This window comes from Chelonia mydas, chromosome 4, assembly GCF_015237465.2.
Source record: "Chelonia mydas isolate rCheMyd1 chromosome 4, rCheMyd1.pri.v2, whole genome shotgun sequence".
NCBI classification, from domain to species: domain Eukaryota; kingdom Metazoa; phylum Chordata; order Testudines; family Cheloniidae; genus Chelonia; species Chelonia mydas.
In genome coordinates, this window is record NC_057852.1 from 116,163,910 (window position 1) to 116,188,558 (window position 24,649).

Here is a 24,649-nt window from a genome sequence, read left to right on the forward strand (position 1 = left end):
CCATCCAGTCCCCCAGCACAGGTATTTGAATCAGCATAGTGTGTAGTGCCACTCCTTAGTACCTGTAAGACAACTTGCACCCTTCTGGAATGAGCACTGGAAACAAAAGCCCAATTCATGCTGGATATGCCCAGCAGCAAGTTAGCATGCTCAACGCCATTCTCTGGGGTTGCACAGCCTTCCATTTGGAAAACTGGATCTGAATATAGCATAAAGCCACAGAGCTTCTACATTAAGAATTCTGGTGCTTAAATATAAGCCTCTCTTCTGCCTGCTCTGTTTGGGTAACAGAAGGAAAAACCTCATTTGCAATTCACAGTCATAAGCATTGGCCAAACAAACCAAAGGCCAAATTGTGATTGCCTTATTCACACAAGTAGTTCCTTAATTTAAATTCCTGTAACTGACTTCAATGGGACTATTTTATAAGTAAAAGAGTCACATTTTGGCACCCAGAAAGCACTTTTTTACTACCCAAAAGAGGTAAGCAGAGGAATCCTTAGAAGTACCACATATAGTCAATTATCTATGATTCAGTGTTACCTTAGTCTTTTCCTCTCCTGTTATGGTGAATGATGCAGTCAAACTATGCTGTATTTTGTTCTGGAAAAGATATAGAAAAGTATCACAATATTATAAAACAAACTTAACTTAATTTATAAAACTGGCATACTGTTCAATTACTGTACAGAAGCTTCCTTCACACACAACTCAGAGGCAAACGTTTTTATTAATTATTATCACCACTTATAACTACAAAAGTCTAATAGAAAAATGCAACGTACTTATCTACTGCTAACAGGCAGGGAAGCAGCTGTTCTATGGGGCATACTCCCCTCCTAACTGTATGGCCCCACAGAAGTTAATGGTGCTCCTCATAACATTAACTTCTGCCTGGAGGAGTGAAGGTGAACCCAAAGGCAGCATGGCTCCTAAAGGAACCACAGTAGAATCATAGGGCTAGAAGGGACCACAAGGATCATCTAGTCTAACCCCCTGCCAAGATGCAGGATTTGCTGCGTATAAACCATCTGAGACAGTTTGTTCCGTTGTCCTACTTTTTCTTACAGTGAGGAAATTTTTCCTGAGCTTTAATCTAAATCTGCTATTCTATAGTTTGAACCCATTCAAAATCAAGTTGGTTTGGCATGATTTGTTCTTAGTAAATCCATGCTGGCTGCTAGTGATCACCCCTTCATCCTCTAGGTATTTGCAAATTGAATGTTTTATACATTGCTCTAGTAGCTTTCCCGGTATCGAGGTCAGGCCGACTGGTCTATAGTTTCCCGGCCCTTCCTTTTCCCCCTTTTTAAAGATGGTCACTATGTTAGCCCTTCTCCAGTCTTCCAGGACCTCTCCTGTCATCCATGAGTTTGTCAATGTTACTGCCAGAGGCACTGAGATTTTTTCAGCTAATTCCTTCAGCACCTTAGGGTGAATAGCATTCGGCTCCACTGACCTGAATTCATTCAAATTGGTCAGAAGACCTCTGATGAGTTCTTTACTTATCCCAATCCGCATTCCTTCCCCTTTATTGTCCATGGTAACTTTGTTAGTTAGTTGTCTGGTCACATATTATTTTTTGTGAGAAGACTGAAGAAAAGTTGGCATTGTGAAGCTCTGCCTTTTTATCATCTTCCATTACTAGCTCCCCTTCTCCATTGACCTACACCATCCCTGATCTTTCTTTTTTGTCTGACATATTTGAAGAACCCCTTCTTGTTGTCTCTAAAATTTCTTGCCAGCTGTAACTCATTCTTTGCCTTAGCTGTCCAGGTTTTGTCCCTACATGCTTGCGCTATTCCCATGTATGCTTCCTTGGTGACATGCCCCTCCCTCCATTTCCTGTATGTATCCCTTTTGTTTTTTAGATAGCTAAAAAGCTCTTTGTGCAGCCACACTGGCCTTCTGTGGCTCTTCTTCTCTTTTCTCTGCATTGAAACAGCTTGAACTGCCGGTCCCCTTGGACTCCTTTTCTTTCAACTGGTCTAACTCAGGGGTTTTCAACCTTTTTCTTTCTGAGGTCGTTCCCCCTCCCCCACCAACATACTATAAAAACTCAATGGCCCACCTGTGCCACAATAACCAGTTTTATGCATAAAAAAGCCAGGAGCTGCATTCATCATCATCACTCCCATAACTGCATTGGTCATTGAGGCACCATTATCGATGAGCAATCAACCAATTGTCTCCACCCCTGACAATTGTGTGTCAGTGCTTGAGTCTCAGAAGTCCATTCCTGTCCACTCTTTTATGTTGTCAGTCCATCTCTTCTTCTGTCTACCTCTTCTTCTCTTCCCCTGTACTGTCCCTTGGAGGATGATCTTGGATCGGCCAGATGATCTTGTTACATGGCTGTAACTTCAGCCTGCGCTTCTTCATGGTCGTCAGGAGGTCCTCATATGACCCAGTGCATTGGGTGATGATGTTGCGGACCTCTTCATTAGTGATGTGGTCGAAGTAGGAGATGCCCAGGATTTTACAGCAGCATCTCATCTCTACTACCTGTATTTTCCATTAAAGTTCTGCTGTAAGGGTCCATGTCTTGCACAAATACAGAAAAATGGAGATGACCAATGCATGCAGCAGTTTCAGTTTGGATTCCAGAGAGATGTTCTTATTCCCCCAAATTGGCTTTGGCTTTGTCACTGCTGCTGCTGTTTGCGCAGTTCTTGCCCGAATTTATGCCTTGGATCCTTCATCAGTGATGACTGCCCCCAAATACTTGAACTGTTCCACTGTCTCCAGCTCTTGTCCACTGACAGTGATAGGTGAGCTGATCCCATCATGTTTGCTTGTGATCAGCTTGGTTTTCTCTGCACTGATTTCCATGCCATATTTTAGGGAGGTTTCAGCCAATCATTTCACAAGGTTGGCAAGTTCATCTTCACTACCTGGCAGGCCATAAGTGTCATCAGTGAACCGAAGATTTGAGATTGGTCACCACTCAATGCTGACTGTGCATATGTGATCTTCTAGCGCATCAGTCATTATGCGCTCCAAGTAGATGTTGAACAGTGTGGGCGAAAGAAGGCAGCCTTACCGGACCCTACAGTGGTGCAAAACCACTATCCTACTGTGCCATTGACGAGAACTGCACTGCCAGCCTTGGCATACAGTTGTATAATGGTAAGAATAAGCTTACGACCAACATTGTACGTCTTCGTGGCTGCTCAGAGAGCTTCATGCCATACTCTGCCAAACGCCTTCTTGAAGTCAACAAAGACGTGGTAGATGTCCTGCTGGTGTTGTAAGTACTTCTCACATAGAACACGAAGGTTGAAAATCTGTTCTGTGGTACTTCTTCCAGCACGAAAGGCAGCTGTTCCTCAGCAATGATAATCTCTGCTTGTGGCTTCAATCTGTTCAATATGACTTTCAACATCACTTTGCTGGGATGGCTAATTAAGCTTAAGATCGTCATTCTGACACAATTGCAGGTTGCCTTTCTTTGGCAGTGTGATGATTAGGGATTATGTCCACATGGAGGGCCACTCACTGGTCTGCCAGATCTTGTTGCAGATCTTGGTGAGTACATCTATTATTATTTCTCCTCTGAATTTCATCAATTCGGCTGGGATGTTGTCAATACCTATAGCCTTTCTGTTCTTGAGTGATTTCACAGCTGTCTCCACTTCTTCATGTGGAACTGGAAAGTTCTCCTCCTCTGTTGAATCTGGGCTGTCTAAGACACTAGGATCTCCATTTGTCTGGTGTTTGTATAGATCAGAGCAGTAGTTTTCTACCTATTGATGATGACCCTTTCTTCAGTAAGACTGTTCCCTTCTTTGTCTTGAATTGCGTTAGCTTTGGTCCATCTTTCCTTTGTCACATCTTTTACAACCTGGACCTGCGTTAGGAGGTGGCAAGTAGGGCAATTGCGTGGGGCCCCATGCCACAGGGACCCCCGTGAAGCTACATTGCTCAGGTTTCGGCTTCAGCCCGGGTGGCGGGGCTCTAGGCCCTGGGCTTCAGCCCCATGTGGTGGGGCTTTGGCTTTCTTCCCAGCGAGTCTGATGCTGGCCCTGCTTGGCAGACCCTCAGAAACCTGCTCGTGGCCCCCAGGGGGGCCCCAGACCCTTGGTTGAGAACCACTTGTCTAATTAATACCATAGAAGACCTCAAAGGGACCATGATGCCACAAAACCAGGCAGAATCAGAGGGATAGGCTTACTGCGGAGTTGGAGCTGCTTCTCTTGTGAATCCCCTGATTTTGGACACCGTTCAATCTACTTCCTTAGTGAGTCCCCTCCCCCTTTAGCAAACTCCTTTCCCCCTTAAAAGAGGAATAGTTGGCAATGGGAGATAAACCATGGAGAGTTTCCTGGGCCTCCAGTCCTTTTCCAGTGGGCTAGAGGCAGTAAAGGGGGTTTGATAAAAGGACATAGACAGCTTTTTTTATTTGGGGAGGGCCAGAGTTAAATAATAAAACAACAGCTGTTAAATATAGTTGTACATAGTTGTTAAATATAACTGTTAAATATGGCTTTAATACTAAGATTTAATAGTTTTATACCATGACTAAATTAATCCACTTTTAATGAAGTGAGAAAAATGATCTTTTTTCCAAACTCAGTATTTCCTTTATTTATTAATGGAATCCCTAATTTGGGGATGGTGGGGGGAGGAGAAGGAGGACGCCAAAGACCTCTAAGCCCCACTTGTCTATGCCCATGTGATATGGCCCTAAGTCTTCAAACTTCTCAGAAAACTCAACCCCAAGCAACTTCTAAACCAAGATAACAGGAAATACAGTTAGGCCTGGATGCACAAAAGGAGTTAGGTACTTAACTCCCAGTTTTGCAACCATAGCAATGCACGAAATTCCCTCTGAACCCTGTAGGTGCCTGAACTTACTTGTCATCTAATGTTTTTTCAGTAGAAGTTCCCGAGGCACCTATGTTCCTGCCTCTGAGTGTAAAGACTGCTGCCTCCCTCTAGGTGTCCAAAGGCCTCCCTCTAGACATCCAGAGGCCCATCTCCCACCTAAGCCCCAGAGCAATTTACAAACCAGGAGATGATAGGCATTTGGCCACCTATGTTGTGTGTGGGACCCAATCCAGTAAGCACTGTCTAAGCACACCTACCAGATCAGGTCCCTCAGATGAGTTCACAAAAAAACAGTGGAGTGGGTTTGGGTCGGGGAAGAGGCAGCCCTCCCTCAAAACTCATCTGAGAGGTGGCAAAATCCTGTTCAAATCCCTTCTCTCCCTCAGATGGAGAAGGAGCCTGGAACTGGGGGTCTCCCACATCTCAGGTGAGAATGCTAACCACTGGGATAAAAGTTATGCAGGAGGTCCTCCCTCCCCAACCCCCACCTCCAGCTTCTTGCTAAAACAGCGGAGGTACCTAAATACAGGAAAGGGTTCACAGCTGAGAATTGCTGGTAGAGATAGGCACCTCCCTGCAGCCCAGACTTAGGTGCCTAACTCTGTGAGAGGGGTGAAGCTTAGTGCACACATACCTGGTCAGCATCTCCCATTGCCTAGCTTAGGTGGCTCCCTGCCTAGCATACTGGTGTTTGTGGATCACTGTCTAAGGCGTTTGTGTCTCCCTATTCATTGTATTAGGAGTCTGGGCATCCAACTCAGGCTTTGTGAATCAGTGATTTTCTGGATGCTGTGATATAATGCGTCACAATACCTCACTCCTTTCATGCATGGCCTTAGCCCTTAGGAAAACGCTCACAGACAACTCATCTTCAGATCATAAAAAAATTGCACTATCAAATCAGTTTAGTGGTCCATTTAGTCTCTGACAGTGGACAGATACTTCAGAAGGAGGTGCAAAACCCACATAAAAGGAAATACTGCAAAAACCTGTACATAGGGGAAGTTGTTTCCTAGCCCCCCATCAATTAATGGTTGACTTCTTTTTAACTATGTCTGTTCCAATTAGTCATTAAATGCTGAATGAAAAGAGCCATTTAAAGAATTGTCATAAATCATTCTTACTAAGATGGTCAGTCAGTCTTTACATAAAAGGGATTTTAATATGTATTTGTTTACATATATACAAAGACATGGTAAAAGAAGTGCCACAAACAAACAAGTACATTAAGAATGCCCACAATTAGGAAAGCAAAGCCACAGGGTAAACCTGAGACCATATTATAAAGTCAAACAAAATTACATTTCCACCAGCATATGGCACAACTTCCAACTCCTAGGAGACTACAAGGAGTTCAAATGTGAACATTCACACATTCAGGTTACATTATAACATACACATAAAACAAATGGATGAAACTTTGCTATTTTCTGAATGCACAGATAAAATGGAGAGAGATCCCAAATGTAGGGAGAAAATTATAGGCTAATACACAAATAATACAGCTCTAGCTTCTTTCATCTATTGAACTTGAGAGGCCCAGTGCTATAAGTCACTCCCACCATCATTGTATAGTACTCATGTATTTACAGATTCATCACAGTCACTCAGAGAATAGTGTCTAAAATCTTGTATCACTATGTGCTGACCTCATCATTTAGGCAGCCAAGAGCAGGTTCCAGTATTCCCACACTGTGTGTACATAAATTGTAAAGGATAAAATAAAATGGAAAATGAAATACCAGTGATGAACTGTTGAAGGTCAGTTTAGCAGGCAGTGTCAAGACTCTGCCATCCCAGGTTTCTTTTGCATCAAGAAATGCAATGTAGTGGACTGAGTAGTATTCTCCAACTGTTATAAGAGAAAAATCAGTGTGTAAACTAAATGTAGATGAGTGTATTACAGAGTCATGTCTTTATTTTCTTTATTAAAACAGTAAATACAAAAGGCTTGAATAGAATCCAGCAGAGTTACATATCCTTAGAGTTTTATAGGAAAATAATGGGCTTGATTTTCTGAAGTGCTGACCACCCACTTGAAGACAATGGAAGCTGCAGGTGTTCGGCACCTCTGAAACTCAGGCTTAACATAAATAACAGATGGCAATACCATTTTAGGTTCCACTTGTAGAATCCAAGCTGCGAGTCTGCATCAGTAGAAAGACCCCTTAAAACATGGATGCAGCAGCATAAGCCACTTGCAATCCTCACTTCACTAGAGGCATGAGGGGCAGGGCCACCAAACACAGTGTGCAACATGGGCAAAAGCAGGGCAGAAGGGGATAGGAGAAAGTTCATTCTCTCTTCCAGGAAGCCTCTACTGGTGAGGCTCCAGTGGAGACTTGGATGGACCTTGGAGCGCCCTTCCCTAGGTGGAATCTGTGGGGAAGGCCAGCAGCAGTACCACAGCCTCCATTTTCCAGTAAGATAAACCCCTCCTCCCTCCAACCCCACACACACCCGCCACCAACACATGTTTAGCTGTCCCTGTGGTTACAGGGTGTACACATGCACAGTTCACCCCCTGCTTTGTACAGTAGCAAATCCAGCCCCGTACGTTTTGTGACATAACTGCAATGAAATCTGTATTAAGTGAGCATTCAAGACACCAATAAACATTTGCTTCATGGAGATGGTCTTAATAAAAGTGGAGAAGAACTGAACTCATAACTTGGGGGAAATACTTTGCGATGGCCTCTTGAAATGAGAATTAACTAGTAAGAGTGGTCTCCTGTACAGGCTTGTAGTTGATTCTGGGGTTGATCTTGCTCCTGTTTTATACTTTCATGGAGTTTAAGGCCAGAAGGCACCATTAGATCATCTAGTCTGACCTCCTATATAAACACAGGACATTAACCTTCACACAGATACCCTTATTTTAAGCCCAATCAGTCTCGTTAGACCAAAGCATTTGAGTCCTCAGGAAACTGAACTGTTGTGTACCACGAGCAAGAACAAGAGGGACGATGGTGTTACCAATGCCCAAGGCCGCTACATGGCAAAGAATTGATTAGGCAAGTCTAGTCAATCCTAGCAGGTGACCAGCACCCCATCCTGCAATGGAATACAAACCCCCACCCCCACCAAGAACCTTGCCAATATTACCTGGGGGAAAATTACTTCCCGACCCCAAATCTGGTAATCAGTTTGTCCCTGGTTATACGGGCAAGACACACGAACCGGGCATCTAAGAAAGAGCATTCTCTGTACCACCTCACAGCACTGGTCCACCCTGTTTGGGGTCCAGTCTCCAGCTGTGGCCAATCTCTGATGCTTCAGAGGAAGGCGAATCTTCTCCGCACCGCATACATCTGCAGTGTACTAAAGCCAAAAAGTTTTGTCACTGACTTCACTGAAGTGGAAATGGAATTTTAACTTAGAACACCTCCAAGCAATGAAGTAACTGTGTATAACACATACTATCTGCAGACACACATGTAAGTCATGGCACTATCTTTGTGCCTGGAGATCAGTTTAAGGTTGAGCTGGGGGCTGACATATCAATGAATGAGAGTTACAACCAAATGAGCTTTGTTCTTGTTATGTCATCCTAGTTTAGATTTCTTCATGATGATGGAAATACCTTCCATTGGCATGGAAAACAAAATTCAATTCCAGCTTTAATAAAAGCTGTGCCAGATGTGACAATTGTTCCAGCTTTGTTTGCCAATTCAGTAATGTAAGTCAAGTTTCTTTTCTCGGGGGGGGGGAGGGGGGGGATTCTTTCTAAAGAATCTCTGGGTTGAAAGCCAGTAACTCACTGCCAACAGTTCCAATACCCCATGATCTGTGCCACCAACCAGGCCTCCATTATCAGAAATGGGATGTAGTTATTAACTCCCTACCATGCTAAAGTCCCACATGGACTAATTTTACTTCCCAGTTTGGAAACTATTCAGTTTTTAGCTATCATGCCATTGCTTATTTACTTTAAAAAAGTAATCATAGTTTAACACCTCTGAAGATGTACTTTAAGAGGGTGCAGAGCGAATAGCATGACCCCAGGAAGCAAGAAGTTAATTATGGCTTCCTTCCTTTCCCCTCACACAGGGAAATAATGGATATAAGAACAGCTACTTGGAATCAGCAAGGGGAGATTTCCTGCAGGAGGGCAGGGCTCCACACCCAGTTTTTAGTTAGGGGGTTGAAACCAAGGCTAGAGAGAGCTTGTATTTTGCTTTCATTTATGGTTATAAAGACTTGCTCTTGTTTGTGGATTGAACCCTATATATTTCAAAAATCTCCCTTATCTATATTTCAGACAATGCTTTAGGTCCAAATTCTACAGTCATTTCCAAGCAGGTGAACACTTATGCCCAAGCAAACCTAATGGCAGGATCAGAGTCTTAGATTATTTTAAGAGAGAATTTTTAAACATATAATTTCACTTTTTACTCAGTAAGTTATTTGGTTACCATCTGCATGACTCTCAGCTTGGATAAAAAAATTATCCAGATCAGATTTGCTTTGATATTGATCATCCAGGATTTTGTTTAAAAAAAAAAAATCTTTCCATTGGAATTAAAGTAATACAGAAACGTTCTTTACTTGTGTCAGATTTTGAAGGCGCTAAGTGTTACACAACTGAAGGGTCCAATTCTGCCTCCACTGACATCAGAGACAGCTCCAAGCTTGGAGACAAATTTGGCCTGATGCACACCTCTGAGTTAAAAGAATATTATAATTGCAGAGTAATTAAGATATCTGGAATTAAGATATATTAACTGTTAAAAAGTGCTTTTGTTTTAACCTAAATCACCAGAATAAACAATTAAATATCCTAATTTGAAATTTTCTTGTCACAGAAATTGTCTTCACATATTGAAAAGCAGAGCCACTGCATAATTAGTTACCTTTCAGGAATCCTCTCTTATATATCTGGAACCCATCTGTAGTCTTATTACCACTGGTTCCTTGAACATGGAGGCCAGTAATATTGTCCAGCAGAATGAGATCTGTGACATTGGATGCAGATGGTGTGTTGGTATTATTTATCAGAAGTCTTACATATGCGGTTTGGAGACCATGTTGAGTAGCCACCTAAAACCAGAAATACCAATAGTTTTGTTTTGGAGCGAAATGGTAGTATTTAGCTGCAAATTACTAGGCCCACTTAGTTCAGAGTGTGTGCGTGCATGTGTGTGTTAAAGCTTTTTCTTCTAGGGCATTTTGAGTGACCTGCTGACAACATCACACTCCATTTGATTTCAAACTCCCAGAGAGATTTTAATCTCCTACACATCAAGCTGTTGCTTGGCGACAGTGCAATAGAAAAACCTGTAGTTTGAAATCCAGGATAACAGCTCATGCAGAGAAAGGACTGAGTGAAAACAAGAATCTGAAAATCCCAGAGAGACCTCATACAGGAGAATTGTAATGCAATGTTCTAATCAGGTTCTGGAAAATTCATAACACTCAGCTTTGGCAGCATGAAGAGAGGGCCCTTAATGCACTTCACACTTGATATCACTTCATTCTCTTGATGCAGTTTGATCTCCTATTTAGCCCCCTTCTGGGGCACCCTGGTCTGCAAGGGTTACACAGCCCCTTATTCCTCCCATCTTAGGGGCTTGCTAACCCACCTTAGGACCTAGAGGTAAGGCTACGATTTAGTCACAGAGGTCACGGCAGTCGCGGATTCTTGGACTTTACTGGACCTCCATGACTTCTTCTGCTTCAGCTGCCAGCAGCTGAAGCAGGGGCTCGAGGCAGGACCGTGTGCCCCTGCCCTGCTGCAACAGCTTGCAACTGCAAGCTGGATATCTGGAATCTCGACCCTGAAGCCCCAAGCCCGCAGCTTCCACCAGGGGCTGCAGCTAGGGCCGTGCACCCCTAACCCGTGGCATCCCAGGACTGTGCACCCCCCGCGGATGCGGCCAGCTCCAGAGCTGTGGTTGCGCATCCCCCGCTGTGCTCCAGCACCGTGGCTTCTGCCGGTGGCTGCAGCCGGGGCCGTGCGCCCCAACCCTGTGGCACAGCTGCAACGGGGGGCTGTGCGCCCTGCCCCGCAGCATCCCAGGGCTGAGTGCCCCCCTGGCTGTGGCCAGCTTCAGAGCTGGGGCTGCCCACCCCCGCTGTGCCGCAGCCCCGCAGCAGCCAGGGGTCATGCTGCAGCTGAGGCCATGCGCCCCAGCCCTGTGGCTTCTGCCGGGGGTGGCAGTCGGGGTCACGCATCCCAGCCACCTGGCAGGAGCTGCAGCAGGGTCTGTGCACCCCTGCCCTGCGGCCTCCCCAGACCATGCACCCCATCCTGGCTGCAGCCAGGGCTTGGGGGGGCTAAAGCTGGGGCCACACACCCCTATCTCACAGCTGCAGCCATCTCTGGAGCCGGGGGCTATACGCCACCCACGCTGATGGGGGTCTTGGCCTATCAGTCCCCTGCCCACCCACTGAACTCCATTCCTCTCCCATATTTAGCCTTGTCCTGGTTATTTTTAGTAAAGTCAGGGATACGTCATGGTCTCTGTGAATTTTTGTTTATTACCCGTGACCTGTCTGTGACTTTTACTAAAAATAACCGTGACAAACTTTCAGTCTTACCAATGGGTCCTGGGTTCTTGGCACTAACTGCCTCCACCTGGTGGCCAGGTGCATAAATTAATGGACAATAGCTATGACCTCTAAGGGTATGTCTATACTACCCGCTGGATTGGCAGGCAGCGATCATTCCACCAGGGGTCAATTTATCGCGTCTAGTCTAGACACGATAAATCGACCCCCGAGCGCTCTCCCATCGACTCCGGTACTCTACCAGGGCAAGAGGCGCAGGCGAAGTCAATGGGGGAGCATCAGCAGTCGACTCACCTCAGTGAAGACACCACGGTGAGTAGATCTAAGTACGCTGACTTCAGCTACGTTATTCACGTAGCTGAAGTTGCATAACTTAGATGGATCCCCCCACCACCAGTGTAGACCAGGCCTAAGACATTACAATTTCTAAGAATAAATGACATTTTATTCTCCAAAGGGATAGAGTTAAATTGAAAGAAGTGAATGGACACATGTGACAAAATCAAGGATATCAAATGAGCAACCAATACCATAGCCCTAAGTAAATTAAGTAAAAATAACAAAAAAAAAAAAAAAAAAAGTGTTCAAGGTCTCCCCACAGAGCTAGGGGTTTACTGGAGTTGGGGCTCAATGAAAAATGCTGGTCTTCCTTGCTGGGGAGTAGACAGCTCTCCCATTAGGGTGGAGTGGAACCCAGATTATCTCAAGCCCTGGTTGTTGGTACAGGTGAGGCTTGCTGGGTGCAGGCACAGTGGAGTCTTTGTGCTCAGAGTCAGCCTCAATTCCTTGGGCTGAGAGAGACAATATGGAACAGCCCTGTTCTGCTGCAGGGCACAATTCCTGGACTGCTTCTCCTCTGGCTGCTCCTCCTTGCAACCAGCTCTCTTCAACAAACACTGGCCTTACTGGGCTCAGCCCACCTATTGGGAAGTCCAAGCCATGTACTTGCTCTCTGGGGCCTATAGTTGGTCACCGGGACATGTCAGCTAGACTCTGACCCCCGTAACTCTTCCTCCTCCCAAACATGGAGCCTTTCCATATTCAGCTCACATGTTGGGGCATTCCCAGCCATATCCAGGGTGTTCAGGGTCTGTAGTAGATGTAGGATGTATCTGTTATTATTTGCTTTCTGTGTATTGTACCTTTAAATTTCTAGGAGTCTAGGCTACAGCTCAAAGCAGCCATTTTGTGAGGAAGTTTAGGGCAGACTGCTACTGTGGAGACACACACCATTATGCTCTCTCCCTTACTCTGATTCTTCTTGTTTTTATAGATTATTACCGTTACTGTTATTTCTAGTCTAAATTTGTCTAGATTTAACTTCCAGCCACTGGATCATGTTATACCCTTGTCTGAAGAGCCAGTTATCAAATTTTTGTTTTCCACGTAGGTACTAACAGACTGTGGTCAAGTCACCCCTTAACCTTCTCTTTGTGAAGCCAAACAGATTGAGCTCCTTGAGTCTTTCACTACAAAACATGTTTTCCAATCCTTTAATTATTTTCATGGCTATTCTCTGAACCCTCTCCAATTATTCAATAACCATCTTGAATTGTAGACCCAGAACAGGACACAGTGTTCCAGTAGCAGTCACACAAGAGGTACTATAACTGCTCAACTCTTACTCCATATTCCCGTGTTTATACATCTAAGCCCTTTTGGCCACAGCATCATACTGGAAGCTCATGTTTAGCTGATTATCCACCATGACCTGCAGTGTCACTGCTTTTCAGTATCACTGCTTCTCAGGATGGAGTCTCCCAACCTGCAAGTGTGGCCTCCAGTCTACCCCACAGTTACATCAGTCAGCATTGGCTAAGAGGCGGCTGTCACACAATAATTAAAACCGGAGCTTCTTCTCTCACATATTTACATAGATTCAAACCTTTCACAACACTGTTCCATCTCTACTTAGCAGGCCTTGGCCTGGATCCACAAAGGGATTTAGCTGTTATAATACCTAACTAATCTGTGTCTTGGAAATCACAAAACTCCACAACTCCTTTGTTAGGCATCTATGCTCTCTACTATCCAATGCATGGGGAGAGACAGGTGCCTCAGAATGGAATCCACAAAAGTCAGCACACACTAGGTGGGGGAGCCACCTAAGATAGCCAATGGGAATTGCAAACAAGAGGGGTGTGGACTACAGAGTCATTCTCATCTCTCTCTCAATCTGGCCCAATGCATACTATTTCTATAAAACTTCAAACAGGAGAGACTGACTTCCCAGCAGAATATCCCACAGTCCAGTGGTTACGGCCCTGACCAGAGAGATGAGAAGTCCCTGTTCCAATCTCTTCTCCTCATCAGGCAGAGAAGGGAACTGAACTGAGGTCTCCTACACCCTGGGTGAGTTCCCTAACCATTAGGCTAAAGCTTAGAAAGGAGGCTTCCTCCTGCTCCCTCGCCGTTTTGTGTGGAGGTAGGCATGCTCAGAGCACACCTACTGGATCAGGCCCCACACGCTTAATTCCTCCCATGCTCTGCAAAAAATGTCTCCACTGTGAGGACTGGGGCACAAACATGCTTCCATAGCCACCTTTCATGTGTGGCTCCTGTGTACACAGACGTGTGCTGTTTCTTTACACCTGTATCGGGGGTGAGGGGGAACCTGGAGAAAATTCTAGGCAAATTCCCTAATGTGAAGTAAAAAGAGAAAGTAGTTTAACAGATAATCCAATTTTCCATACTCTAATAAAGTCCTTCGTTCAGTGTTTGGCCCTAGCAACTCCTTACCACTTTCACAACAACAGCTCTTGCCTCTGATTGCAATTCTCCTCAGCTGGCCAAAGGGATGATGTCTTTGGATACATCTGCACATTTCTGAATGCTATAATAATAGTTAAATTGGAGTTCTGCCCTCCTCACTTCTGATTAGAAAGAGCTTGAAGGTGAGTAGTTGGGAGTAATAGGAGAGCTTAGATATTTCACTGACAAGCACTAGAGAAAACACTCAAACGATAACAAAGGAGAGAGAAAACCCTTATACCTCACCTTCACTGAGGAGACCTTCTTACAGCTGCAGCTATCATAGGGAATAGATGCCCAGGGGCCACAATCTCCTTTAAACTGCTGGTCCCCACATTCACCTGCAACCTGCAGCTCTTGTTCCTACAGCAGACCCTGATGCTGTCAGCCTGAAGCAGAAGCAGCATCTCACAGAGACACTTGAGCAACTATAGCTTCCAGGGTTTTTTGTCCTCTGTTTCTAAAAGGAAATCAGCAAATGCTATCAGCCCCTGGACTAGCGCACACGAGACTGGGGTGAAGAAGCAACAATGCGGGAAGGGTGGAAAGGAGACGAAACAGTCAGGACAGAAGGGATGAGGGGGAGAGTAATCAGGGAAGAGAGAAGGATCAGGACCTTACAGACAGAATCTTATGTTGGGGAAAGGGTGGAAGAGCTTTAGGAATGTTTCCCACATATCTGGTGTGCAAGACATGGGAATTCAGGTGACAGTAAGCGGTGTTATTCACCAAAAAAACAAAAGGAAAAGAATCATTTATACCCTGCATCTGTTTATAAAGATTTACCAGGGCCCTGTATAAGATTATTGCAACTGTGAAGCACTAACATTGATGTTCTCACCATTTGGTGAATGACACAGTTTAAAGGGCACACTGATAAAATTGGGCCCCTTTTCCCCCCACCCCCAACGTACAAATGGAGGAGCCACACCCATTACATGTGAGTCATCTGTACACGCTGGTTTCAGTGGCATTATCTACGTGAGGAAGGGACTGCAGAATCTGTCCCTGAATGACTAAATGTATGTCATTTCCCTGCTGGTTTTGCAAAGGAAATGCCTCAGAAACATTCCTGAGATGGGAGAACAAAGTAGATCTTACTCTTCCATTTAAATTACTAGAGACTGCCATATGCTCAGCCAGGTGTTAGGAGGAAAATGTCTGTTCAGATGTATTAGGATTCAAAGAAAAGGGCAAGATAAGCAAACTGAAATAAAATATGAATTTGATCCAAAGGTGGAAGACAATTCACATATAACCACTTTTTTTTTTTAATTTACAACTGGTAGCATTGAAAGATTATTTCCTGATAATCCTACCATCTGGAGCAGACTAGCTTTGATCTTGCGCAGCAAGACTTGGCCCTTTTTAACAAGACTGCCTAGATTATACTATGAGTAGCAGAATCAAATATGCAAGTGTTTCAAAACTCTCTCTCTCCAAGATCTTCTTATAATAAAGGAGTAGTGAATCTGCTCTATAAAGCTTTCTGAAGTGGGAGGTTTTGTCACACAACTTCATGTAACTGAAATTATCAACATTGAGTCTTGCTAATTATGATCTATGGCCATTTTGATAATAACATTACAGTTAATTAGGCTCTGCAATGTAATGCATATGTATTCTCCATTTCCTGTTTTCCACTCTGTGCATATGATCTGATCCAGTTCATCAGGTCAGTATTTTCAAACCAGCTGCTAAATTCCCAATGCTTGTACGCTGGGTCATTTGAAAGGCTGAATCCAAGCTTGACGTAAAGCACGACACGCTATCTTTCTCCATGCAAGGGACAGGCAGAGTGAATTGGCTGTAATTACAAATATTCAAACCTGATCTGACCAGTATAAAAACGAAAAACCAAATTAGGTGGATCCGTTAACCCATTCCACCTAAGCACATTTAAAATTTCTTCAAATAAGATGGACTCTTCCTGCCATACAGACTTGACAGTAGTCAAACGAAACCTACTTTAGGTGGATATCTACTTTTTAGGGTTGTATAAAATACTTGGTCAATTCTACACCAACTAGCCCAGGGTTTAAAGGAGTCTTAATGGTTATACATGACATTACAGAGCTAGGTAGATAAAAATCAGGAACAGAAACTGAAGGCTGTGTTTTCTCCCTTTGTACCTAGTCATCAATTGCTCCTGGGTGCTTCCTGCTTCGCTGGGAGACCCCATTTGGCCTCAATGGGATGCTCTTGCTTCAATCAATATCTACAGGGGACAGCCCTTATCTTGCTCTTGAAAGAAGGTCTTTATAAATCCCTCAATACCCAGCCTCTTGCCTACTATATACAGTTCACTGTTACATATTCATATTTATACAGGTTCACATTATTTGGTCATCTTATTCACTTGGGCCCTGAGCCAAAGTCATTGAAATCAGAATTTGAATCAGGTGTTTGCATATTAAGAAAAGTGCTTTTGTTTTAAAGGGCACCATCTTCTTAAAAATCAAGGTTGGGACTCACCCAAGTGCTCAGCAATGGTCTGATTCTGGTCTCATTGACATCAGTAGAGATGGGCCAGAGCTGAATGTTTTTGAAAATATTGCCCCAAGCAGTTAAACACATTTTTGTAAACCTACTCATGTTACACGTAAAACTGAAAGAAAAAATGGCTATTTTTCCAGTTTGTTTATTTTGGGCTAAATTTTTAAAAATCTGGCCCAAAATAAACAAACTGGAAAAACAGCCATTTTTCAAACCCACCTAAGCAGGTTAAGTACCTCAATGGGAGTCAGGCATCTAAACTGCTGGTGCACTTTTGAAAATCCCACTAGGGGCCTATCTGCATCTTTAGGTACCTAAATATCTTTGAAAAAATCTGGCCCTTTGTGCATCTGACAGCAGTCTTTGTGTATAGTCATTTTCACTGTTATCCCTGTCAGTTTCCCTCCATTTGTGTGAGTTTTTCAAACAGCAGAAGGAGAGAAAAAATATTTTTTTTTAAATTGGAAAATGAGATTGTAAAGCCCCAAATATTGCCAGATGTTTCTTTCACTCTATGTTTACACTAGATTTCCTCCTAGTATCTGCTGTGGCTTATCACCTTATATAAACATCTAATGGTGTTATCTATTGTTGTGGTTAATTTATATATAATTAAATGTGATGAACAGATTTAAATTGTAGGCATAGGTATAGCAATAAGTAGGATAGTATTGTAGAGGTGTACGATTGACAAGCATTTATGAGTGCGCATTAGGTTTATAAGCAAAGTTGGGCTGTAATGCAAGGCCAGCAGGCTGAGGCCTGTAAGATTTTAATCTTAGACACATTAGGCCTTAAAGGATAGGCATGAGCAGGTAACCAAGGAGATACCAGTGAAGTTACAAGGTTACTGTAAAATATATGCTAAGAGGTGAAGTCTGGAAAACACGCCACTACGTACCCATCAATTCTGCAAGATGCTTGATTGTAATATCATGGGATAATCTGCAGTGACGGCAGGTTACCATGGGAATTTATGGATATAAATGCTAATTAAAATAAGGGGAACTAAGAGGATAGCCTATGAAAAGTGAGGCACCCCAAATTTTATGGGGGTGGAAGTCCAGATAAGGGAAAAGGGGTTGGAACCCGCATGCATATGCATAAGGGCTATTGGCATAAGTAAAAGGAAAAGGAGTACAAGTGGCACTTTAGAGACTAACCAATTTATTTGAGCATAAGCTTTCGTGAGCTACAGCTCACTTCATCACAGAATAAAAAGGGTTCCTCAGCATGAATAGGGAGGAAGAATCCATCAGAAGACCCTCTACAGAAGGGGTTCTCAACCTTTTTCTTTCTGAGGCCCCCCCAACATGCTATAAAAATTCCATGGCCCTCCTGGGCCACAACAACTATTTCTCAGTAGATTAAAAGCCAGGTCGACAGTACGGGGTAGCAAGGAGAGCAATTGCCCAGGGCCCCATGGCACTGTGGGGCAGGGAGGGGTCTGAAAAGCTAATTTGCTCAGGCTTCTGCTTCAGCCCTGGGCAGTGGGGCTCGGAATTGGTCCTTCTGCCCTGGGCCCCAGTGAGTTTAACACTGGCCCTGCTCTCTGGTTTATTTTGGCGGACCCCTTGAAACCTGTTCACAACCCCCAGGGGGCCCTGGTCCCCTGGTTGAGAACTACTGCTCTACAGGTAACTATCGTGATGGTACCCTTGGGGATGCAAGAACAGGTTGAACCTCTCTAGTCCAGCACCCTCGGGACCTGACCGGTGCCAAACCAGAGAATTTGCCGTACCACAGGAGGTCAATATTGTAGCGAGTGGGTCTCTTTTTATTTTTATCTCGTTGAGGCAAATAAACGGAACAATGCTTGCAACACCGCCTAGCCAAGGCTTACTGGCTCTCTTCATAACAAAGTGTTAGTGTTGTTACACAATTTTATTGTATGGCACAAGGAAATAAGTAGATAAAGCATAAAAAACATAAAATAAAATCATGCCGAAACACAGATCTTGCTGGACCTGAGAGTGCTGGACTAGAGAGGTTCAACCTGTATGAAAACATTGATGTTGGATATTTTATGATATTTTGCCATCTTCACTTATGTATCTATAGCTGCGGCATTGATTATATGTGTAGTAACTTTTTAATAAAGGGAGGATTGATCATTTGCAGATGCTGTTGTGGTTACTGCTATCATTCCTCATGGGCTCCTACAGTTTCCAGAACTAATGGTATTTCTAATAGTGGTTCTCACCCTGCTAATTCTGATACCGTAGCCTTTAGTGAGCATGAACCCATGGCACAAGTTACTATATTTAAGATACCACTGGCAATATCAACTCATCACTAATATAAAGACTAGACAGCTCAGTAATGTTCTGTACTCTGTACAAAGTTAGTAAATGCTGCTGACTATTGTTTCAAAGCTCATTCCTCACAGATAATGTTGAAATATTAGATTACATTTACTGTATAACAACTTACGCCCTTTATTATACAATGTAAAAGTATTTGTTTGTGTGTACTGGCTTTGGGTTATATTAGGGTTCTTATTTATATAACTGGACAAAAAATATTCAGGGAAGATTTGGATCTTACTACTTCCTCAAATAAGAGAAAGCAGTATCTCAAAACTTACCACTGCACATTTCTGAAGAGTTATTCCATACCCAGAAGACACTGAAATTCTTGGCACATCTTCCAGCTGGGGAGGGAAAAAACAAAAATCTTGTATATGGACCAATCTAAATACAAAACTACAACACAAGTTGTGTAATGTAATGGAGAAAGAGAAAAAAGTTAAACCGGTTCACAACCTTGGCATTTAAGAGCTCTACCATCCCATCAATGAATCTTCTTTTATCTATTTATACAAATTTGTTTAAACTATCTACTCCCACACATACTTATTAGCCTAAGTGACATATGTTTATTATTCTGTGACCAGACTTCCATGACAAAATGCACAAAGAAACAAATTTATCAAATGGTACAAATTCATTTTATTACTTTGAGAGAGTTAGAATTTATATGACATACACCTGACTGTACCTGTCACCTCAGTTATAAGAAATTCATGCATTTAGAAGATGTTACTGCTGAAGGTACCAAAGGTGAACATAATTATATGAGACACAATTAGAAACTGTATACTAATTAAGTAGTAAATTCCCAGTGATAGACTACTGCTGATCTTACTTCTCTACAACCCTTTCAGATATTAAACATCAGCCACCTCTTACTGACCAGCTGCTGGTTAATGGTAGACTCTCGTTTGAACAAAATCTTCTTTGTCCATGAGGGGATCAAGGCAAACAGTGAATGGATCCCGTAAATATCTGGTGCTGCAGAAGTCAAAAGCAGATCATAGTCTTCATCTGTTCCCTTTAATTCTGGTCCCAGTAATTCTACAGCTGAAAGTGAAAGTAATACACTATGTTAGAACTAAAGCATCTGTCTCACGGACTCTAGGTCCCATGTGGCAAAAACTTGCCACTGTGCCTAGCAGTAGCAAAGAGAATCCAACCATTTTAAGAAGGGGTTAGATAAATACCTGTTAGGGATGGTCTACGTTTACTTGGCCCTGCCCCAGCACAGGGGGATGGACTAGATGACCTCATGAGGTCCCTTCTAGCCCTTCATTTCTGTGATTGGGGCCTGTCATAAATATAAAGGGAAGGGTAAACACCTTTAAAATCCCTCCTGGGCAGAGGAAAAACCCTTTCACCTGTAAGGGGTTAAGAAGCTAGGATAACCTCACTGGCAGCTGACCAAAATGACCAATGAGGAGACAAGATACTTTCAAAAGCTGGAGTGGGGGAGAAACAAAGGCTCTCTGTCTGTGTGATGCTTTTGCCGGGGACAGAACAGGAATGGAGTCTTAGAACTTAGTAAGTAATCTAGCTAGAGATGCGTTCGATTCTGTTTTCTTTAAATGGCTGAGAAAATAAGCTGTGCTGAATGGGATGAAGATTCCTGTTTTGTAACTTAAGGTTTTGCCTAGAGGGATTCTCTATGTTTTGAATCGGATTACCCTGTAAGGCATTTACCATCCTGATTTTACAGAGGTGATTCTTTTTACTTTTTCTTCTATTAAAATTCTTCTTTTAAGAACCTGATTGCTTTTTCATTTTTCTTAAGATCCAAGGGTTTGGGTCTGTGTTCACCTATGCAAATTGGTGAGGATTTTTTATCAAACCTTCCCCAGGAAAGGGGGTGTAGGGTTTGGGAGGATTTTGGGGGAAAAGACGTTTCCAAGCGGGGTCTTTCCCAGTTATATACCTGTTAGATGTTTGGTGGTGGCAGCGATAAAGTACAAAGACAAAAGGTAAAATAGTTTGTACCTTGGGGAAGTTTTAACCTAAGCTGGTAAAAGTAAGCTTAGGAGGTTTTCATGCAGGTCCCCACATCTGTACCCTAGAGTTCAGAGTGGGGAAGGAACCTTGAAAGGGCCCTATTTTGCTAGGCAAATGCAGTATGAGACAATCCCTTCCTGAAGGAACATGACAAGGCAGGCACAGGGCAAGAAGAAAACCAAGGAACAGAGAGGTGAAGTGACTTGCCCAAGATCAGGCAGCAGGTCAGTAGCAAACACAAGAACAGAACTAGGTGTCCTTATTTCCAGTCTAGTGCCATAACTGCTGGACCTTACTCCCTCTCACACCAAAGGAAACAACCTTAATTAGTAGGTTCTGTTCTCAGTGGGAAGTGTGTACAACACTGGAACCAGTGTCACGTTCTGAAATAATAAAACTATACAATTCATAATAAACTTCAGCCAAATTCTGCCCTCAGATATGTGCACACAACTCTCACTGGGAGCCCAGAGAAAAGGTTTTGTATGTGTACTGTATCTCCAAAAGCAGAATTTTGTCATTCAGATTTAAAGCAAATTATATCTCAATTAACAGGTTTCAGGCTTAAACCAACTATTAATAATTTCAGCCCACAGTAAGATTTCAGAAAAGCATGAATAATTGAAGAGCTTTATAAACATGAGCTACCTAAATATAAAAAGACTTGTGCTTCAAAGACTGTCTGCTAGTAAACCATTAAACATTCAGACTGTATTAAAATGTTTCTAATTGGTGCTTTGATCTCAAATGAGTTTTCGTTAAATTGTAACACAATCAAATCAAGGGCCCCAATTCTGTAAAACAGTAATGCCAATATTATCTTAGAACATGCTGAAAAAAGATTTGCCCATGATGAATACCTCTGAAAATATAAACCAAAATAATTTAATAGTGTTAGTCTATTCAACACAAGTTCTTATATCACACTCATCACTGTACTATCTAAACATCTTCCAGATAGGGATACGGTCCAGTATTACTACGAATGGATGCTCATGCTAAAACTTAGTTTAATCAAACTGGAGCTGATCAATAAATTGGAAGACAATTTAAATTAAAAATTTCTAAATTGTTTCTGTTTGCGGGGTTCGCAATGGATGTGTCCCATCTTTTGTGAAATGTTCTCACTATTTTTTACTGAATTTTTTTTAAATCAAACTCATGTTTGAAATCTTTCATTTAAACAAAAAACGTTTGCTTACTGAAAACCCATGGTTTTAGTAAAACTTTTGATAATTTTGAAAATAATTTCCATATGAATTTCAATTAAAATAGTGCAGTAAAAATATTCTGGAAAATTTTGTGAGAAGCAGAAGGTTTTCATAACGTCCACAACTTTTTATTAGAAGTTTCATTTCAATAATGCGGTTTTTTCAACAAAAAAATAAATGTGTGTAAAAAATTTCAACCAAAGAAATGTGAAACAAACAGTATATTTTCTGCATATTATAAAGGATATTTTTCTGTTGTATTTTATTGGGATTAGTTATGTTGAATTATGGCCCAATCCCATGTAGTATTTACTACTTTTTGTAAGGTTCTGTTTGCACCTCACACCTCCTCACACCTTTCAGGACTAAGCCCTTAGAAGTGAATTTGGTGACTTAAATCAAAGCCCTGGTGAGCAGGATTTAACTAAACAATTATGATTACCATAATAAATGAGATGCCAATATAGACTCCAACCCTGAAATGACAGTACACAGATGGACTTCTATACCCATGAAGCAACCCGTTGACTTCATATGCAGAAGTCAAAACTTGTTATCAGTTGCAAAGGTTGGAACCCTATTGTGCTCAGGAAGCACTTTATATTGAACTGCAAAATAAAAATATTAGAAAACTAAAACAATAAAGTCATTGCAACAGGTGAAAGGTGACACTGAATATTTTGCCATCGAGATTACAACTGGATTCACTAAATCCCATATATTCATATTATGCACAATATCATATTACCTAGGTGTCAGATACATGAATTATTAAGAAAAATCTTTGCTGTCCAAGTACAGACCATATTCTTTGCTCCCTTTCCTATGAGTCCAGGGGATAGATATGTAAGAGAGGAATCTGTTAGATTACCAAAATGGAAGAGACTACCAATGGCTATGTGCAAAGAGGTGGATCTTGCATTTGCAATAACCTCAATTACTGGTCATCATTAGGGACCGAATCTTGGAACTCCAGTGTTAAGAGGATTGACTTCTGTAGCTGTCATGTGTAGTAGACTTTATCCTCTAAGGACCAGCCATTATAAGGGGATGAATGACACACATGAAGTAAAGTGGGTCACACATTCTTTTTAAGAGAAAGCTGAAATGGAGGCAACTATTAGTCACAAAAACAAATGCAGTAATCTGGAATTTAAGAGGTTCAGCAAGTCTGGCAAGCAGTGGGTGCAGAACCCTGGAAGTCCACTCTTTGGGTATGTCTACACTATGAAATTAGGTCGAATTTATAGAAGTCGGTTTTTTAGAAATCGGTTTTATATATTCGAGTGTGTGTGTCCCCACAGAAAATGCTCTAAGTGCATTAAGTGCATTAACTCGGCGGAGTGCTTCCACAGTACCGAGGCTAGAGTCGACTTCCGGAGCATTGCACTGTGGGTAGCTATCCCACAGTTCCCGCAGTCTCCGCTGCCCACTGGAATTCTGGGTTGAGATCCCAATGCCTGATGGGGCTAAAACATTGTCGCGGGTGGTTCTGGGTACATATCGTCAGGCCCCCGTTCTTTCCCTCCCTCTGTGAAAGCAAGGGCAGACAATCGTTTCGCGCCTTTTTTCCTGAGTTACCTGTGCAGACGCAATACCACGGCAAGCATGGAGCCCGCTCAGCTCACTGTCACCGTATGTCTCCTGGGTGCTGGCAGACGCGGTACTGCATTGCTACACAGCAGCAGCAACCAATTGCCTTGTGGCAGCAGACGGTGCAATAGGACTGGTAGCTGTCATCGTCATGTCCGAGGTGCTCCTGGTCGCCTATGTGAGGTCGATCAGGAGCGGCCTGGGCAGACATGGGCGCAGGGACTAAATTTGGAGTGACTTGATCAAGTCATTCTCTTTAGTCCTGCAGTCAGTCCTATTGAACCATCTTATGGTGAGCAGGCAGGTGATACGGATTGCTAGCAGTCCTATTGCATCATCTTCTGCCGGGCAGCCATGAGATGTGGATGGCATGCAGTCCTTCTGCACCGTCTGCTGCCAGCCAAAGATGTAAAAGATAGATGGAGTGGATCAAAACAAGAAATAGACCAGATTTGTTTTGTACTCATTTGCAGACACCTCCCCTCACCCCCCGTCTAGGGGACTCATTCCTCTAGGTCACACTGCAGTCACTCACAGAGAAGGTGCAGAGAGGTAAATCTAGCCATGTATCAATCAGAGGCTAGACTAACCTCCTTGTTCCAATAAGAACAATAACTTAGGTGCACCATTTCTTATTGGAACCCTCCGTGAAGTTCTGCCTGAAATACTCCTTGATGTAAAGCCACCCCCTTTGTTGATTTTAGCTCCCTGTAAGCCGTGTCGTCAGTCGCCCCTCCCTGCGTCAGAGCAACGGCAAACAATCGTGCATCTGAGTTGAGAGTGCTGTCCAGAGCAGTCACAATGGAGCACTCTGGGATAGCTCCCGGAGGCCAATACCATCGAATTGTGTCCACAGTACCCCAAATTCAACCCGGCAAGGCCAATTTAAGCGCTAATCCACTTGTCAGGGGTGGAGTAAGGAAATCAATTTTAAGAGCCCTTTAAGTCGAAATA

The 24,649-nt window shown here is 43.0% G+C and overlaps 1 protein-coding gene across 6 annotated transcripts in view; it reads right to left on the bottom strand.

Moving 5' to 3' along the window:
* EVC2 (EvC ciliary complex subunit 2) overlaps window positions 1-24,649 on the bottom strand; it is a 164,273-nt gene that overhangs the window by 128,847 nt on the left and 10,777 nt on the right. For all 6 annotated transcript variants that reach the window (XM_043544659.1, XM_037898083.2, XM_037898082.2 and 3 more), the window contains exons 3-7: window positions 19,783-19,949; window positions 19,175-19,240; window positions 9,684-9,870; window positions 6,573-6,682; window positions 544-603 (exon numbers count right to left, since the gene is read on the bottom strand). In XM_043544659.1, coding sequence (XP_043400594.1) covers window positions 544-603; window positions 6,573-6,682; window positions 9,684-9,870; window positions 19,175-19,240; window positions 19,783-19,949 — 590 coding nt within the window. The remainder of the gene's footprint in view (window positions 1-543; window positions 604-6,572; window positions 6,683-9,683; window positions 9,871-19,174; window positions 19,241-19,782; window positions 19,950-24,649) is intronic.